Source organism: Sylvia atricapilla, chromosome 4, assembly GCF_009819655.1.
Source record: "Sylvia atricapilla isolate bSylAtr1 chromosome 4, bSylAtr1.pri, whole genome shotgun sequence".
NCBI classification, from domain to species: domain Eukaryota; kingdom Metazoa; phylum Chordata; class Aves; order Passeriformes; family Sylviidae; genus Sylvia; species Sylvia atricapilla.
Window position 1 is genome coordinate 48946944 of NC_089143.1, and position 19092 is coordinate 48966035.

General features: G+C 41.1%; 1 protein-coding gene across 1 annotated transcript in view; it reads right to left on the reverse strand.

Moving 5' to 3' along the window:
- ARHGEF38 (Rho guanine nucleotide exchange factor 38) overlaps positions 1 to 19092 on the reverse strand; it is a 39950-nt gene that overhangs the window by 12923 nt on the left and 7935 nt on the right. The window contains exons 2-7 of the mRNA XM_066317849.1: positions 15940 to 16130; positions 13315 to 13438; positions 8822 to 8969; positions 5796 to 5813; positions 1613 to 1812; positions 983 to 1116 (exon numbers count right to left, since the gene is read on the reverse strand). Coding sequence (XP_066173946.1) covers positions 983 to 1116; positions 1613 to 1812; positions 5796 to 5813; positions 8822 to 8969; positions 13315 to 13438; positions 15940 to 16130 — 815 coding nt within the window. The remainder of the gene's footprint in view (positions 1 to 982; positions 1117 to 1612; positions 1813 to 5795; positions 5814 to 8821; positions 8970 to 13314; positions 13439 to 15939; positions 16131 to 19092) is intronic.

Genomic DNA, 19092 nt, shown 5'->3' on the forward strand with positions numbered 1-19092 from the left:
TTCGAAAATGTTTTAAGCTTAATTAGAAACAAGCCCCAAAAAAACATAAACCAGAAGTTTCTAAAGGGAAAAAAAAAGAAAAATCACATATCCTCTTAATCAAATTTAATTCCCTTTTTTCTCTGATTTTATAGCCTTGTTTGCATCTGTCACATTCTGAATACAAAAATTTCCACTGTATATATAAACGAAGAGAAAAAACATATGTAGGTAGTTTGGATCAGAGAAAGAGGGGAAACACTGATAAAAAAAAACAAACGAGGAAAAATTGCATGTAACTTGTAAAGTCACATCTAGAAAGGCAAGTGACCTTGTATAATCAGCCATCTCATGCAGTGAGCTATCACTTTCAAGGTCATTTTTAATTGATTTTCTTTGAGATTTCGATTTAGGCTTTCCTGAAAATGTTTATCCTGCTACATTTTGAATTACAACTTTCAAATTATGAAGGAGCATTTTACTTTTGGCAGCCCAACACCCATCAGACTCATAACAGAGTTCTCTGTCTCTGTAGTTTTGATGGTTCCAGGTCTTTGCACATGCAGAGGCAAACCCTGTGGCCGTTCCTAATTAGAGGTATTGCTCATCTTCCTTGGTGGATTCCAAACCTTAATGCTACAACATGAGCAAGATGGACTGAATGTGTTCTCAGCCCTGACAATAATTATTGCCAGGGTATCTACAAAATGCTGACTTCAGGCTGGGGTTCACAAAACCACTGCTCACTTCCTCTCCGCTGAAGACCAAAAGTTTGAGAAACTCTTGTGTAAAAAAGGAAAAGGTGGAGAACACATTACATTATTTTCTATTTCAATCACAAAGATCTTTCCTGTCTTCTGTGACAGTCAGAAAATTACTTTATAAATTAGGCAGGAAAAAAAGCAGCACCACAAACTCCATTTCCAACACGTTTTGAAAAACACCCCATGCAAAAGCAGAACTGAAGCTGTCAACGCAAATCTGCAGTTGGATGAGTAAGTACCTGAGGTTCTCCCCTCGTCAGTATTTTCAGATGGCTGGTGACCCTCTTGGATTTCTTGCTAATGGAGTGAATATTCAATCGGGAAAACTTTTCTTTAAGGGTTTCATCATCATCATTCTTCCTATACTTCAGCACTGCAGACAGAGTATTTCATTACATCAATAGTCTGTATTCACAGGATTTTTCATAGGGACAGGCACACAAATATGAAACCATTTGAGAGCAGACTGATGTAATTTGCTGTAATCTTGTGTGAAAATGCTCAAGAGGATGAAAACCCCATAATCAACTCTAACCTTGGCAAGAGTGCAGTTAAGTCTTCGACCTGTCAAGTCTAAAAAAAATATTGCTACTACTGCATCTTAATTATTATCAGTGTTTGCAACTGCATTACAGACACTACAACATGAATTCCTTCCCTGTTTTCATAATGGAGTTAACCAGTCAGGTAAGACAGCTGGCTGAGAACAAGGGACATTAAGGCATTGTTATCTTCTTGAAACTATATGTATTATATAACTTGGGTAGCACCAGCCAAAACTGATGAAATGAAATATCTGGAGCTGAAACATGTCTTGTAATGGCCAGCCCAAACCTACAAAGAAAGCACTTACTGTGCTCTTTTCTTACCTAAATCTTTCCTCCTTTTAAGTTCATTGATGTTCACATTAATGTTTTTCATAGCATAAAGGGCATCTTGTAGTGCCTTGTGGTCAGGGTGAGAAGCAGGAGTTGAGTTCAAGAGCTCATGGAGTAACAAGGGATATTTCATCAGCCGTTGCACTGGTTTGATCAACAGGGATCCCAGGTCCATTAGATTTGGCTTTCCTCTGTAATTTACACCAAAATAATTGTCACAAAATTAGAAATTCCTTACAATTACCACTCAAGTAAAAAAATAAGATACATCTGTGAGGGAAGAGGGGTGTTGTAAAGGAAACCCTCCTGTTGCCCCCTTAATGAGAAATACACCCCAGGTCTCTGAATTTTCTGTTCTCAGAACTTAGCTTAGATATTAGCTCTGAAACTGTCCCACTCAGTTTAAAGGTGCATGTGATATAACTCACACATCACAACACCCAGGAAGGGAAGATGTAGGTGGAAGAACAAATAACAGGAAGTTTGAGAAATGCATGTGAGCAGGGCTGTTACATCCTGCTGTGGGCCCTCAGGCTTCAAATTGCAACATCTCCGTGCTGTGAGTAATTGGATGCCTGATTACACTGCACCCCTTCTCACAACATGCCTGACTTGGCACAGTGACTGCCTTTCACCTGTGTTTTTTTTCTCTGCTGTCTGCCAGTCAGTTACTTCTAATGATGCCTCAGCTTCCAAAGGGTACCAAATCTGGCCTGGGGAAACGCTGAGCACACAGGATATTCACACAGGCTTGATTCAACCTGCTGGAAGACTCCTTTACATAAAGGCAAAGCAGGCAACTGGCCAGAGTGGCAGAATGATGAGAGTAGGACAGTCTCAGCTTCCAGCATGGGCAAAAAGATGCTCTGGGCTCAATCCCCACTGGCTGGGCAGGGACAGCAGAGCAACACCCTCAGGCATTCAAGTGTCTCAGGCCATGAAGCTGAACTCAGCTCCAGCCCTGCTCCAGACAAAAGCCTTTGCTTACTCTCTCCAGGCTGGAATGGGAGGGGCTGTGCAGTTCGTGGGCTGTCACAACAGCCTCGAAGGAAACAGGAAAGGACTGAACCACCTGTGCCTTCCTTACCTTCCCTGTGGCTGGTGGAAACATGGGGTGTCCCCAGAACGGGTAACACCAGGTGGCCAAGACCAGCGCCAGCCACTTGCTGAGCTTCCAGCAGCAGGACAGACATGTCCACAGCCTCCCCTCGTGACAACACACTCCTCAGCAAACCAGGCACAGCTCCAACCCTAGCGACCTGGCACCTCCCCATGGAAACTGAACATGAGCTGCTGCTAACAGTGTGGAAGGCAATATAGCAGAGCAAGCTTTCCATTTCCATGCCCAAAAAGGCTGTTTTGGAGCAGAAAAGGTTTTGTGACATTAACTGTGCAAGAGTTAAGGGTAGACAAAGAGGGATTTCTGCATATGGAAAGATGAAATAACACAATATAGAAGGAAAGTAAAAAAAAATAGGGAACAGCCACATGGTTTTGCAGGCTGACATCTATTGTTTTGTGCAATAGAAAGCGAAAAAGAAAAAAAAACCACCCTTCATTCCTACTTTTATATGTGTAAAAAGTACAAGAGTCAATCCTTACTTGCTGACTAATTAACTAAGAATTTGAATGCCTTTGAGAAGAGACATCTGCATATTTAAAACATTTCTTTCAAACAGGCATTATCTGTAAAAAAAGTTCTGCATGAAAAAAAATTAACAGTAGATGCCTTTTAAGGCTCCTTCATGTCCCGAAACCTTCTCATCATTTCAATCCCCCTCATTTCCCTGTATCTTACATTAAATAGAGAGCTGTTTTCCCTTCTTTCAGCTTCTGGCAGCAATAATGAAAAAAAAAATCTTAAATTGTTATTGTTTTCTCTGAAAAGCCCTATGAATGCAAATCTATAAAAGCTGCCTCATGAATGGAAAAATCTTCAAGTGTCTTCTCTTTATGTAGTTGCACTTTGGACAGCTGCCCAAGTGATAAACAGCCCTCTGTTCGGTATCTGCATGACACAGTCTTGCAATATGGTGTGAGAGATAGCAGGTTTGTTATAAGATAATGACTCCCTGGGGCACTAAATGCCACAAAGTTCGACTCATCTAATTCTCCCCAGCAAGATTAGCTGAGATAGCCACTCTCCCTGGACGAGTCCCATTTGCAATGCCCTGTTAGGACCCACTGGCCGGCCGCTGGGCAGGACCTGGCCTTGCCACACCACTCAAACAGGAGAGTAACGCCTTGTGACATCTATTGTGCAGAAAATTAAGTTGGTAATTCATTTGTGATGCTACTTCAGCTTTCCCCCATGTTATTTTGAATTTAGCAAGTATTCTAAGTCACATGTAATTGTACTAATCTCACAGCAAATTATTACCATAGCGCTGCAGTAAATGCAGCTGGCAAACTGCAGTGAGCTTCACAGCACAGCCTCCCTCCCGCCTCCCAACAAAACAAAGTCACTGATAAAGACACATTCCCACTTGTTCAAAAAGCCCATAGTGGTGAGCTACACAAAGGCAGGTGAGGCAGGATTTAGTTTCATTTGCTCTCACTATAAAGCAGCTTTGTCCAGTGGTAAACATGAACAGCCAGTATGGTACAGTCAGGCTGAGGCTGGGGTGCTATGCAGCTGCCAGTTCTGAAATGGTGTGCAGGAATCAGGCTGCAGCTCAGAATCTTGGGCTTCATGGTCTACTGTGCATGGCTTTATTTTAGTACAAGACATGCAGGGCAAATAATTCACTGTGCCATAAGTCTCTCGAGCAAACCCAAGGAATTCACTGAGGCTGCACAGTTGTTAAGCCAAGCAGAATTTAACCTATTGAGCTGCTAGCAAAGGGCAGCACTGTCTGGTATTTATGGAATTGTTTTCTTGATCATGCTTAAATGAAAAGCAGTCTGAAAGCAGCAACATCACATACCATTTGGCGGCGGGGGGGGGGAGGGTTATGCTGTATTTTCCAGTTCAACAGTAATCACATTCGTGGGTGCAGTCCTGCCCAAGAACTGTTGCAACTCTGCAACCTCTGATTTGCAGGTGATGGGACTTCTTGAGGGCCCTGCTAGTGAGGAAGCCAAACTCAGGGAGGGTCCCACAGCTAAATCTACTCATTGCACTTTGCACAGCTTTGTAAGAGTCCTTTTAAACTCAGAAAGTGAGTTGTCTCCTACACTCCATGGCAACTGTTTGAAGGAGAAAACCAGACATTCATATCTATTAGATATGAAGGCACACACAAGGCAGAACAGCCAATTTTGTGTGATTTCTATATGTGTTGCTGTCTCACATTATCATATTGTAACCCTCTGGATTTTTTTAATCTCTTGGAGTCCTACTCCTTGTGGGACAGGAGTACACAGGAATATCCCTTATCAAAACAAAATGCAGAAAACCTATTTCCTATCACAGACGAAAGCTTGAAACCCCCATAGGTAGAGTTTCAACATGCAAGGTTTTCAAAGTGTATTTTATGCAGATCATAGTTTTAATGTGCAGTTGATTGACTGATTAACAAATTCTCTGACTTTACAGGTGTGCTCTTGTCCTGCCAGTACAAACCACACTTGCTCCTCCTTTCTCCTAACATTTTGTCTGGGGTTGTAATCTTTCTCTGCAGTTCAGAAAACCCCTCCTCTGACCTCTCGCTGCAGGTAACTACAGGCAGTGCTGCATTTCAATGAACCCAAACTGCTGGATGTCCAGAAACTGCAGCTGTGATAAATTCTCTTTTACAGCTTTTCAAAGGTGTCACATTTGGCACAGAAGTCCCTTAATCACGACTGATCAGTGGCTGGGGGAGTTTTCTGGCTAAGTTGCAATGAGCTTGTTCTTTTTTGATATTCTTCCAGCCACTGTCAGGGGAAGATCCGAAGGTAGGCTGCTCATATAGCGCTACTGAAGGGGTTGTCAGCTTAGAAATAGCTTTACCTGAAGGTCTGCCTGAACTGTAGCAGGAAAAATGGATTTCAAAGACTGACATTATGCTGTTGACAAACACTCTTGCAAACTTCAGAGCATTCTGCATATGTCCTGGAAAATTCTCTACGTTATATTGCCACAAAAGGCTTGTATTCTGAAAATTTCCACCTGTACAGCTTTAAACATACTAAAGATAAATTAAAGATATTTTGAAGATTATTTTACATGTAAAAAAAGCATAGTACTTACTCTTCTTCATATCTTTTTCTGCAAGAGAGAGAAAAACAAAATGGGCATTAGATTCTTCTTAAAAGGATTTATACTGATCAGGAGATTCTCAGATACACTTCAATGACACAGAGTAGCTGTGACTGGCCAGATGACTTAGGTTTATGGCTGCTATGGGCCAGCAGAACTGCACAAAACAGCCAGAGGGTGCTGGTGAATCTGACCCTGTAACTTTTTGAACGGCCCCAAATGAGAAAGGACTGTGAGAAACCTGGCTTTGGCTGTGAGATCCAGCCTTGTCCTCACACTCTTAGAGAGGGAAGTTTGGATCACTCCGTTAACAGTTGTAAGTAATATCATGCCATTAACACAAGAAGTAAAACTAGAAATCCTTCTTACACTTTACATACATTTCTGTCTACTCTCTTTACACAGAAATGTGTTTTTTGAAGAAAAAGAATACATTTCAGCCTTTTAGGGTGTAGAGTCAATTAAGTTTCTTGTAGACTACACATCAACTGAAACCTCTCCAGAGTAGGATGGTGTTGATACATATATTGAAAGCATCAGGGACTTAAATTGTAGTTTGTAAACATGTGCATAGAATGTTTTCTTATGGTATGAATACACTCAAATGCAAGAGAACCAAACGTCCCCATCTCTGCATCAGGCTTTCCTGACATCACATCCTCAGCCACAGTTTTTGACTGACTGCACTCTTACCTCCTGGCTCACCAGTGCCTAGTTGAGCATCTGGAAGCTGCTGCTTTCATTGCTTCTGCACTGTCAGCATTTTATGTGCTTAGGACGTCCCTCTGCCCCTGTAATAGTTGACCGAGCTACTTCAGGCTGAAAGCTGAGCAGGTAGTTGCCAGCATCCTTTCATTTTTACCAGCTGCATTTCTTTGGCTAGGCTAGCAAACAACATCCCCAGTTTGCATAATCGCTGCTGAAACACGGGACTCTACAGAAACTGGATTTGCAAATGTCTCCAATGCAGACACCTACATTTTGGGATGGATATTTTCCTCTTCAGTCAAAAGGAATAGGAATCTCAACACAGCTAATTAAATCTGATTTGTCTATACAGATGTGCAGAGTGCCACTCTCAAATTGCTCCTGATATAGAACTTGTTTTTCACATGTCAGATATTACTCAGAGGAGGAACAGAAGCCCCTACTAATGTCAGCTCATTTAAGATTTTTTAAAGTGGAACTATATTCTTTCCAAGGAAAAAGAAAAATATTTAACAAGTAAACATTTTTCAAAGATAGTCAGCACCAGCCTCCACATTTGTTATGTCTCATAATGGAAAACAGCCTATAATTTATTATGAGCATGGTTTTCTTCCTAGGGCAAATATTCTCCAGTGGGTAGCAACGGTTTTAGATGGCTACAGTTTTGAATCTCAGCATGCACCTTCAGGTCTTAATAGTTGAATTGACTGAAATCTTTAGGTACTGGGAAAAATCACAACATAATATGCACACACCAGTGCTTTTATCATTGTTCCTGTTTAAAGGCTAATCAGGAAAGAATAAGAAAAAACAAGGCTTCATTGTAAGGAAGTCCTTGTCACTTCCTGCTAGCAAAGGCTACAGTGGTTTAGCAGAAAATATCCTTTCTCTTCACAAAGCCCAGCTGTGATTTTGGAACAGGAGCACTTCATGCTGGCTCTGGAATTCAAGTGGCAACATCCACCCTAGGATGTACATGGCTGTAATTTTTTATCTTTATTTCCTTCCATGTCTCCTTGTCTCAGCAGCATGGATAAATGAACGACAGTAGTGGCTTCTCTTGATTAGTCAGGAAAGATTATTGCAGGCATCAGCACTAAAACACCCACATAGGGGAAATACCTGGCCATCCATTAGCCTGAAGGCCTAAGTTTATATGAAAATTTATTTCTGTCATCTTCCAGGGTAGCTAAAACTTGAGAACCCTGCACATACACTTTGTTATATATTTAATATATATAAATGTTGCAGACATGTTGCACAAGATCAGCTTCATTTTCAGTATAACCTATCTTCAAAGCAAACATATCTGTTTTAATGTTATTAACATTTTCTTTCACCACTCTTTCCAGATTTCACTTGGACATACTTCCCATCTCATAAGTATTAACATATCTCTGCAGACCAATCACAAATTAGGGTGTGGTTGAAATATCTGCTGTTGATGTACACTCCTTTATTTGTGAAAACTTTACATCTCTCCTACAAGTGTTGCAGCATGGCCTTTCCTGGAGCTGGAGCCAGACCTCTGGTCTCTATCTGTGGCATGTTCCCTTCTGACAGCTCTGTGTGATGTTTTTGGGAAAGTGAGGAGCAAGGGGATTTATGGATGGGAAGAGAAGCACTCTCCATGGAGCAGATGAGCTAGTCCCTGCCACTAGCTGCAGGAGGAAGCTGTGTTGGAAGACAGATGGATCTGTTATTTGGCAACATCCCCAGTTCTCTACACATTTTCCCGAGGGGCTGGCACTGGAACGGATGGCACAAAGCACCTCCCTCTGGTGGGAACTGGCAGCTTCCTCCACCACTGTTTCCTCTCAAATGCCCCCATCATGAGGAGTTGGGAACTACACAGCAGCTCCAGGTCCTGGGGCCTTGTAGCAGCAGCCTGGAACTGCCAGTGCACTTGAGTAGCTCAATTACAGGCTATTCCAATTCAAGAAGCAGACTTGCTGAAGACAGGGGGCAGCAACTTTCCTGGGAGCTGGAAAAGGTGTTCCCAATAGCCCATGATATGATGCAGCTTTTTTTTTTTTTTTTTTTTTTTTTTTTTTTCCCTTGCCAGTATGGGGCACTGAAACTAAGGAAAGAGCAACCTTTCTTGTGCTATTTTTGGCCATCTTAGAGAGAAAGAAATCTAATCATGGCCCCTGGCTTGTCATCTTTTCATGAAAGCAGCATAAGCCAGAGCTCCCAGCAAGCCATATAAAACTCCAGATTTACAGGGGACCTTTCATCTACATCCATTTAAAATGTTCCCTGCCAGGCAACTGACTATGGACGGAAATCATCATTTGAAAAGATCTTACTTTAAGGACTGTACACAGTCTCTTAAATGCTGCTTCAGTTCTTCATCCTTTTCATAATATTCCAGCATGGTGTGTGCATCATCATGGTGATAGCAATAGATTTTATATGTGTCTTCTAGTGGGCCTTTAATCTGCAAGAACACTTCCCCTGTTAAGGAGAAAAACAAAGCGTGTCAAGTCAGACAACAGCATCTCAGAAGGAGTTTTATTATTCCACCACATTAGCCGTGAGCTAAAAAGGCTGGCTTCCACTTTACTTTCCTTAGAAATGATCTTGCGTGTTTATGTGCATTATTTATTACATGTATTTCTCAGCTGCTCATCTTTGTCATAGCCAGGCACCATTATATCAGTGTTAATGCATGAAAATTCCCTCAGGGGAAAAGCATGAAATCTCTATACCCCACACCCCTTGAAACACCACCTCCTAATTCACTGCCCCAGATTAATGCCTGCTCATTGGAAAACACACAGGAGATCTTAACTAATAAAGGGAGACCATTTTTTTGTCATGGGCTGGCAGGAGGGATGAATGTAAGCTTGTTAGTTTTCCTTTTGACTTTTTTCATGAATATGAACTTAAATGGGTAATAACAGGAATAATGACTCTATCTTCCATTAGACATTTCAATTTTATCTGTTTTGCAAAACCCTGAAATGGCAATTGTTATGACTGAGAATAGAGAATTTTCTCCACATGACAGAAGAAAAACCTCCACCCCTCCCCTAATTAAATAAAACCACCATGGATTACAGCCATTTTTATATAGTATCTAGGTTTATATACAAGTGAAGAGGGAGAACACTTCCGTTTCCAGTCCTCCACACCGCCATTTTCCCATAAAGAACAGCTGGGAATTTTAGAGGCACTAAAGTAGTCCTACACTTATTTCCCATTTACTTCTGGAGCCTTATTCTCTCAGCCTAAAACTCTTGTGTCTGTTTCTGTGTATGTAAGAAATCTGAGCAGGGAAGGCATGCTTCATCTCTTCTGCTGAGATACTAGTTCAGCTCCTACCCTCTTATGCAGCAGCCCCCTGATCAGCATCTTTGGAAGTGCATACAATAAACAACAGCAATGCTGAAAACTCCTGTCGGGCATTTACTTAAAATTATATCTATGTGGCAACCAGTCCAAATAGATGTTTATAAACATTCCTGTTGAGTTATTGCAATGATTATTGAAGTTAAAAGCTGAACACTGCATTAATTGGGAGCTTTCCATTCACAGAGCAAGCGCTGAGCTGTCAGGCATCCTGCATGTTTCATCCTGACCAGAGTGTGCTGTTCCATAATACATTGCATTGAACTGCTCCATCTTAAAGTGAAAAATGATTCAGTTACCACAGTAACACAGCCCTGGGTTTTCTCCCCTAGCAGAGAAGGTTAACTGGGCTGTCTAATGCATGTTGGTTTCAGGGTGAGAATAAGGGAAAAAACAATGAGGAGCTAAGACCACCACAGTACATTTTAGTTACTGTAAGGGAGCAGTCAGGAAAGCACCAGCATCCTAGAGTTAAATGCTCTTTAGCTCTCTTCTCTGCCTTGTGCTTACTGCTAATGCTGATGGCTAACAATGCACATTACATCCTGGCTTTCCCATGAACTCTATACAGGTCTTTATTAGCCAACCACGTATGGGGAAACCTTAACAAGCCTTAACCTTGATCCCGGATGCTTGGCACCTGACTCTAGAGATCATGAGCTCTCACAGTTTCACTAACATTCATGATCATGAGCTCTCATAATTTTCACTAACTAACTAACAAGAGCTCCAAGTGCTTAGCATGATCTGTATTATGCTAAGCCCACAAGTGAGGTCATGTTTTCAGTAGGAAAAATGCAATGTAGCCTTACAGCTGATTTCAGTGTATACTACAGGCTGAAAAGTAGCTTCTCCAGGAGGAAAGAGTTGGGTAAGTTCTGTTCACTGAAGTATTGTGCCACCATTACAGATACTTCCATTGATGCTCAGTGATGAGAAAAATTATGTGCTGATTTCATGAACAGGGCTTTTTAACATCAGATAGATTTCTAAAATCTAAAGCCCTTCCTGGTTCTGAGTTGTATGGACCAAATCAGATGAGTTTTGGGCATATCGCTGTGGGAGCTTGCTTTATGGACCAAAACCAGATTGTATTTTGGCACAGCTTCAAAAATACTCTGAGAGATGCAAATCTCCCTGATGTCTCTTCTGGAGTAGGGTTCTCATCAGTCTCAAAGAGAAACTCCTAGGAGGAAGGCATGAGTAACAAAACAGTTTCTCCCTGTTGCTCTCAGTCGTGCTTCCAGCGTGGACAGCAGTAGAAGAGGGAGGAAGGAGTCTAATACCAAAATCTAAGTCTTCATCTTCCTCCATAGAGGAATATGAAGAATATGTATCTAGAACAGAGACGAGGGAAAAAAAAAAAAAACCTCACAGGAAAAAACTACAAAAGGTATTTAACCTGCTTTAGCTCAGATTAGGAGATGGATTTTGAAACCCATCACTCATTAGTCCTCATCTCCCATGCCTTGGCTGTGTGATGGAGCAGTCACAGTGACACAAAACTGGATCCTTTTGAGGATGATAATTACAAGAAGACAAACTCCAAGGGCACATCTTATGCATTCCAACCATAAGGAGCATCTTAATCCACAGGCACAGGCTACAGCCAAGCTGAAGTAAGACCTCCTAAAATGTGTAGTGTGGATACCATCTCCTTAGCAGAAACTCTCACTCTGCGAGTCTGCTCCTATTGGACATTACCACTTCTCAATGTGGACATAGCATAAAGTCTGGAGAACACAGACTAAATTAAGAGGAATATAAGCAACCACATTGTTTTGCTTTAAAAGCAGTGAATTATCAGTAATTTTGAACCTCACCATTACTGGGTAGCATTCTAAAGTAAGATACTTCAGTGCAAGATTTTAAAATACATGTTAAATTAAACATGACAGAATATGAAGAGTGTGCTTTTTCTAGAGATGGGCTTCAACAACTTTTACACTGAAGATCCTGAAAACAAAATTTTTACTTTGATGTACTTTCAGAGGACAATAAACCTACTAACTTACTGCTTATAGTGGTGCAATTATTCTCCCTATTTTTGTCTCAGCCTTTGGAAGAATGTCTAACACCTCACTTGACAACCTTTTTCCTGTCATAAGTTAGCCAACACAGTGATCAATGATCCCATGCATTTTCATGGTTCTTTGCCTTATTCTGGAGAAATATACCTTAATAGATGGATGAAATTGTTTGTCTTTACTTCTGAATGTGGCAGGGAACTAATAGAATGATTCTCTTGGCTGTGAGAAAGGCACTTCCTGCTAGAATAGAACATTGCTTATTAAGAGTGTGACTCATCATGATGCACTTTTACTGAAATACCGCCAAACAACACAGACGTATCAAACTACGTTAAGCTGTTGCCTTGGCAAACCAGATTGAGATGTGCTAGGATTAATACTTTTCCCAAGCCTCTTGTGCTTTAATATCCTGTTTCTTAGTGAAGTGGCAACCGATATTTTTTTACCTGATTATTTGAGATAAGAGGGGAACTTTTTATAAGGTGTTACCTGTGGTATGTGGTCAGGTTAGGAAAGAAAGAACCTCTCTTGAGCTCTGAATGACAGCTGGAAGTTTTTTAAACTGAACTGGTTAATTTGTTTAAACTGTCTGACTTTGCACGGAAGCTCATTCAGAATTCTCACTTGATCCCTTAAGGTGGCTCACCTTAAGATGCCTCTGCACTGACAAAGCAGTCATGGGAGAACTGATGTGTGATGGTAACTTCTTAAATCTCTCTGGCTGTGCCAGAATGTCACATGAATTTAAGTTTTAATGTTCATGACCTGACCTGCAGAACTTGTGACTGTTGTGACATATCCAGTGCCAACCTATTTGGAGAAAATATCCGTGATCCCTACAGACATTCCCACCCAGAATCCCACAAACTTCAGATGCATTACATCTTTCTCTACTGTCTGTGTCCCTGTCAAAGCACATTTAACCACCTCTTACACGAACTGTGTCACCAGTAGATACATGTCTAGAGTGTTTGGGGTGAGTTGAGGTTTGACATGCTTATTATTCCAAACATCTTCAATGCTTTTCCTGAATGGCACAACTCTGAGTATGCAAAGTAAAAGTTAGAGTCAGCATAAGTGGATTTAGATACGTGACACCAAACTAGATGAAACAGATCTTAGCAGTAAGTTGTATAACTCAGTGCAACAGGTTTTACTCATTCTAAACCCATTTTTCCTTCCTTCCTCCCCCTCAGCATCCAGATGCTTGGAAAAAAAAGCATCATAATCATACAAGTACAGTACAGCCACAGAACACGCTTCACATCTCATTTTTCCTGTGTCATTTTGGACAGCTTCTAGCATGCCAGCCTCTGAGAGGGGTACCAGTTAAGTCTGATGAGAGTAGAGGACAGGAGAGTGTTATGTTTATTCTTTCACGTAGAGCTTTGTAGAACTCAAGAGGACAGTAAACATACCTATTATTTGCATGGGTAGTTCCACATCTGTTGTGGCTTCTTCCAACAATGACAGCAGTTTGGCTGATAGTTGATGGACCAATTCAATGTTGCTAAACAAGCCATCCACGTCAAAGCGAGCAATCTAACGGAATACAAATATTAAGCAGCTACTGACAAAGGATAAAGAAGGACGTTGTGTATTACACAGCTTCTCCTGCTATGGCCTGAGTGTTAACACTCCAGGAAGCACCACTTCTGCGAAACCTCATATAAACATCCTCCTTGTGACTTCAAGGACACGTACACCATTATCACATTAGTATAATATGGTTGATGCAGTTGACAAAGGGTATGTTATCAAGTGTTTTTAACCTTATTTTGAACTAGCCCTTATCTGAAACTGTTTACTTAGGAAGGAAATAAATATTATCATCTGAATAAAGAAAAGATCCTTAGCTGGCTTTGAAATGTTTGTTTACTTTCCCACTGGGGAAAACAATAGTTGACAGTGGGTTTGATTCCCTGATTACCACTCACCATCAGAGGCCACTACATAAACTGAGAGCATGGCACTGTGGTGCCAGCTACCGGGTACAAAGACATCTAGATATTTGGTGCCATTTTAAGTTAGTTGTCCTATAAATCCAAAGTCAAGATCATATAACTTCCACTAAAACAAACACATTTAGAATTCCAGATATAAATACGACCTAAAGGACTTCTTACAGAGCCTGGGCACACTACATGGACTGTAGGGAATTGTATCAATTTCTACCAACAGAAAATTTGGTTGTGTTCTCTGCGAATTTGGTCCTGTTCTGTGTCCCTATTCATTTCAGAGGAAGTGAAAGATTTCCAGGACATATACTTTTCATTGCCCAGCAGGGAAATTGTTACTATTTGGGGACCATTGGAGATAACCACTGGTAATGAGCTCATACTGAGAACAAAGAAAAGACCGATTTCATTACCCATATCAATACTCTCTGAACCTACCTCTCCATTTGGAAGGGAATTGCTGATTTACATAGCAGCTTACCAGATGCCAGGAGGATCAAATTGCATGCTATTGTAACAAAATCAGAAATATGCTTTCAGTACTGATGCAGTTAATTTCTTTATAAGCATTATAGGGGCTAAAATATGTTTTATCCACTTGGAAATATGAAACAGATCCATTGCTAGACCAATTTTCTAAACACATTACAAACTTTCAATATGGTAGTTTATTGGAGAGCTAGCATTAGAAACATATAACATCCCTAAAAGCCTTTCAAAAATGCAGAGGTTATTAAATTAACACAGTTATAATCTCTAAATTACTTTTCCTGTATACATCTAGCACAGGACTTCTGACTTTCTCCCCAGCATGTCTACATTTCCAAATGTAGTATTTGGAAATACATTGTGCATGGACACTTCCACCATCAACACAGGGACAAAGGACAGAATCAAAAAGAATGTTTTCAGTTGGATGAAAAAGCATGATGGAATATGGCACATTTGTCAAAAAATCCCAGCAAGTTCAACCAGGGAATTCTCTTGTTCGGTGCTGGCCAGGCTGGAGAGGAAGTCAAGTGAAGTCTACTTCTAAGTGGATGAATGAGTGAGGGAGGAAGAAGTCAACAACTCCTTAGAGTTACGTTAGCAGATGCCAGCTCTTCTGAAAATGGGTTGGAACAAATTCTGACAGAGTTTTAGGAAAGCAAGAAGGTCCCACAGGAGTTTTAACAGCACAGGTTGAGGGGCACTGCCAATGTCATCTAAAGACACTTTGGCCTCTGCACTTGTATTTTGTCATCAGTTAAATTCAAAACCCTACATAAAGAATATGTGGGTTAAGGTCTGTTTAAAATTATTTTTATTCTATTTTTGCAGCAGATGTCATTTGTGCAGCCTCTGTGAATGGTATGTTTCAGGTCTCACAAACACAAATCTTTCTCTGGACAATCTCCTTTATTCTCAGCACCATTTTTCTCCAAATTGAAATACTGTTGAGGAAATGGTGCTCTTTGAAGTCTCAGGAGAAAAAAAAAACAGGTATCATTGGCCTAATAATATTTTTCCCATGAAAGGTAGTTTATGAGCCTTCTTTCTTAAATGTACTTCTTTTGTATGGAATACAAATTTCCCAAGTCTTCACTAGCCTGTCAAGCATGGTATTTATCCACCACAGCTGTCTGAAAGGATGGATAAACTTATCTTAACAATTGAATTTAATCTTGATGCAGAGGTTCATGCCATTCCAGTCTCTATTGTGGACAGAAACTTCATTTTGGAGGTACCAATAAACATCTGCCGTGGCATGTAACAAGGGTTATAACTACAGAGCAGAAGGGAGAGCTGGAAGCTGCTACAGCAGCCCACAGGCAGGGATGTAATATCCTAGCTGATCTCTGGACAAGTACCTCGATGCAGGCTTTACCCAAGTGCAGCACAAGTGGTCAGGAGCATATCTGACCTTCCACTCTCCTGCCCAGAGCCCTAACCCCTCAAGTTCCAGAGCTCTGGCTCCAGACCCGCTCCCAGCACCACGTCACTGTTGTGCTGTCACTTGTGCTTGCATGGAGACTGCCTGCAAGCAGAACGTGGCTGAGTTGACACCTTGGCATCACCGCCTCCTCCTCTGCCCCCAGCACTCACCTGCTTGTTTCTCAGGGGCTGAATCACTTCCTTGATGCAGAGATCCAGGTCGCTGATATAGTCCTTCTCTGTCTGCATGAGCTCTGCGATGATTTTCACCCTCCTGGCCATCATGCGCCTGCTGACTTCTTCTTCATCCTCCTGCAGCGGGGTCGCAGGAGTTGAGGACACCACCTGTGGAGCCATTTTTTCTGTTTAAAAAAAGGGAGAGATACGTGAGGAGTGTCATAATTCCATATGCTCGCCCAGCTTGCCCTGCATGACTGTGGGTGGTGGACAAATAGCCATGGCAAGCAGGAAAAAAAGCATAAGAAATGACAAACCCAAATCAGGCTGAGTGACATCCCATCTCCTCCTTCTAAAAGTGGACATGGGTATGCCAAAGCAACTCATCCATTTGGCGTTAAGGGGATAACCCATCATTGGCTCCCCTGGCTTAGATGTTATGTATCATGCAGAAATTTTCTATGGAGCATGGGAAAGTCTGATTCTTGTCACACTGAAATTCAAGGATAGTTGATGCCCTTCCACTCCTTTGAGAACACAGTCGTGGTCTGACATCTATTATGATTTGGAGGATGGAAAAAATGTGCTCCTATGAAATAAAAAGGCTGTTTACCATAAGAAACTTCACAATAGTAACCTTTGTTCTGTACAATGTAACGCTGAGTCTTTTCATGGGAAATTGAGGACTGCAAGTACTGGATGACAAACTTTCAAGTGAAGACAATGTTACTAACAATGATGATGAATCCTTCAGCTCTGTTTAAAAATAATTTTTGAAAGAGACAAAGGAATTCCAGGAGAATATGGGAAAACATTTAGTGATCAATAACAACCCTTTCTTGGGACAACAGAGATCATTTGGATTAGGACATTCTCTTAGGACATTCAAGTTTTTCAGAACTTGACACCTAGGATATGTGATTTGTTTCAAATACATGAAAATCCAAGTGACTCTTCCACAGATGGATAATTTATGTACATTACAGGACCTGCACACCACCTACTTATCTCTAATGATGGTCTTCCCACTTGCTGGTCTCTAAGCCAGCCTGCAGAGATCCATGTCAGCTGTAAAAAGGGCACTGAATTTTACCTGTGCACACTGACAATTTGTATTTTTCATTAATAAACACACACACAAAACCCAAAAACAAAACGAAACAAGTCAAATACTTCAGAGGCTATTCTGGTGTTTTTCTTCTAGCCACAAGATGGTGCAGGGTACCAACAAAGATGGACATATCATTAGCATGCTCAAGTCTGCATCACTCAGGCTGAGCTTTGACAGCACTAGCTTTTATTGCATAGCAGCAAAGGATGGGAATCTCTGCTGACAATCAGACTGCTACACCTTCATGTCAGCTTCTTGTAGGGACTGTACTGAAGGAGGTAATAACAAGCAGCATCAGGTGCTTTACTCACTGATTATATTGCAGTTATTTGAATTGATTGCTAAGGGTAAGGTCACGAGCACTCCAGTGAGCATTGAACAGCGCAGCTTGTCCATATACCCACCAATACCAGCCAAGGCTGCAGAGGATAACCCGTAACTGGACTTGTGGGAGCCAAGCAGCATTTAGAACAGAGGGCTTTGAGCCATCTTCTGACAAGAGGTGTAAAATACAATAGATCCGATGTATCATCTTTGCCCACCCCTTCTACAATTATGCTGACCACTGATATTCAGAAAGGACAGGTTTGTTATTAATGATTCTCTCACCAGGTTTTCAAGTGAGACTGATGTGACCACAGATAGTTTTAAATAGCTGCCTTTGGGACTGCAGCTCTGTCTCTACACCACTAGTTTTAAACAGTGAGGACAAAGAACCTAAACAGACCTGGGTGGGGGGATGGAAGGCAGAGGAGTAGAGGAGCTGTTTTCTCCAACTTGTTTGTATTTAGATACACTTTTCAGCTTGGAGCTTTTTGGCCTTGAAGTTTGTGTATAACATAGGCATGAACATTTTGTCCTCAAGTTTGTGCAGAGGCATTAAAACAGAAACATAAAGAGGATGTCTCCCCTCTGCAAGGCCTTTGCTATCAAAAGAATTCTAGGCTTAACCTTGCCCTGATGAGTTTGTGCTGGTGTGAGTGCATGAACTGCACAAGAGCTTGCACTGCTGCAGAGTTCATCCACCAAAGGTGCTGTGTGCTGGATATTACAGACTCTGCCCTTTAGTGATGAGGAGAGCAAAACAGGTATCAGTATGACCTCACAGCTCCCTTGGAGAAATTTCCTGCTAGGGTTGTAGAATGGGATCACCTTGCCTGCTGCTGACATGCTAAAGCAGCAGGTATGTTTTCTTCCAAAAACTTACAGTATATAAACACATTTATAAATTCACAAGGAACCACACGAACAATCCATTTCTATTTTAGCTTTGCACCAAAATCAGGATTTTTCTTGAGACTGGGTGTGAAAATGTGTGCATGCATGTAACTCTGTGTGAAGAGTTCTGGGCAACTCCTGAAAACGCACAGAGAGGAAGATCTCAGAAGTGTAGTTTTGTCTCAGATGCAGATGATACGATATCAGAAGGAATTTTAAGGTAAACACAAGATGCTGTACAAAAGAACTTTCTAATCTTTTATACTTGTGGCAAGGGAGGCCATTATATGAGCAAAAATAAAGCCACTGTATTTCACTTCAGGCTGGAAGTCACAATCCCTTGAGAGGCTGTTCGCTCAGTTTGTGTCATTAGAAAGCCCTGATCAAATTTGATTCTTGAATTATGTCAGGGCTCATCTATTATCATTATTTCATGATAGATAATAATGCCAGGAAAGAAAAACTGTTCTCAAAAGGAAGAAATAATCATGAGAAATACCAGTTAGACGCTGTTTCCTTATGGAAAACATGCTTTTTAATAAATGTTTCCTTTTGTTAAATGTAATATAATTTTCCATTTTCACTCAATACATTCACTTTTTCATTTCAGGCATATCTGTCTCTATAGAATGCTACAGCAAGATCTTGAAGTGATGATTACAGCCAAAATGTATGATTTCATGTTCAGCTGATTGCTTTTGACCACTTTGAGAACATTAGTAGTTTACTGAAATCCTTGTGGAGTAAGTGCAAGTTTAATGAATGCACAAACAGTGAGTGCATATCTGGAATACAATCAGACTCATTTCTACCTGGTA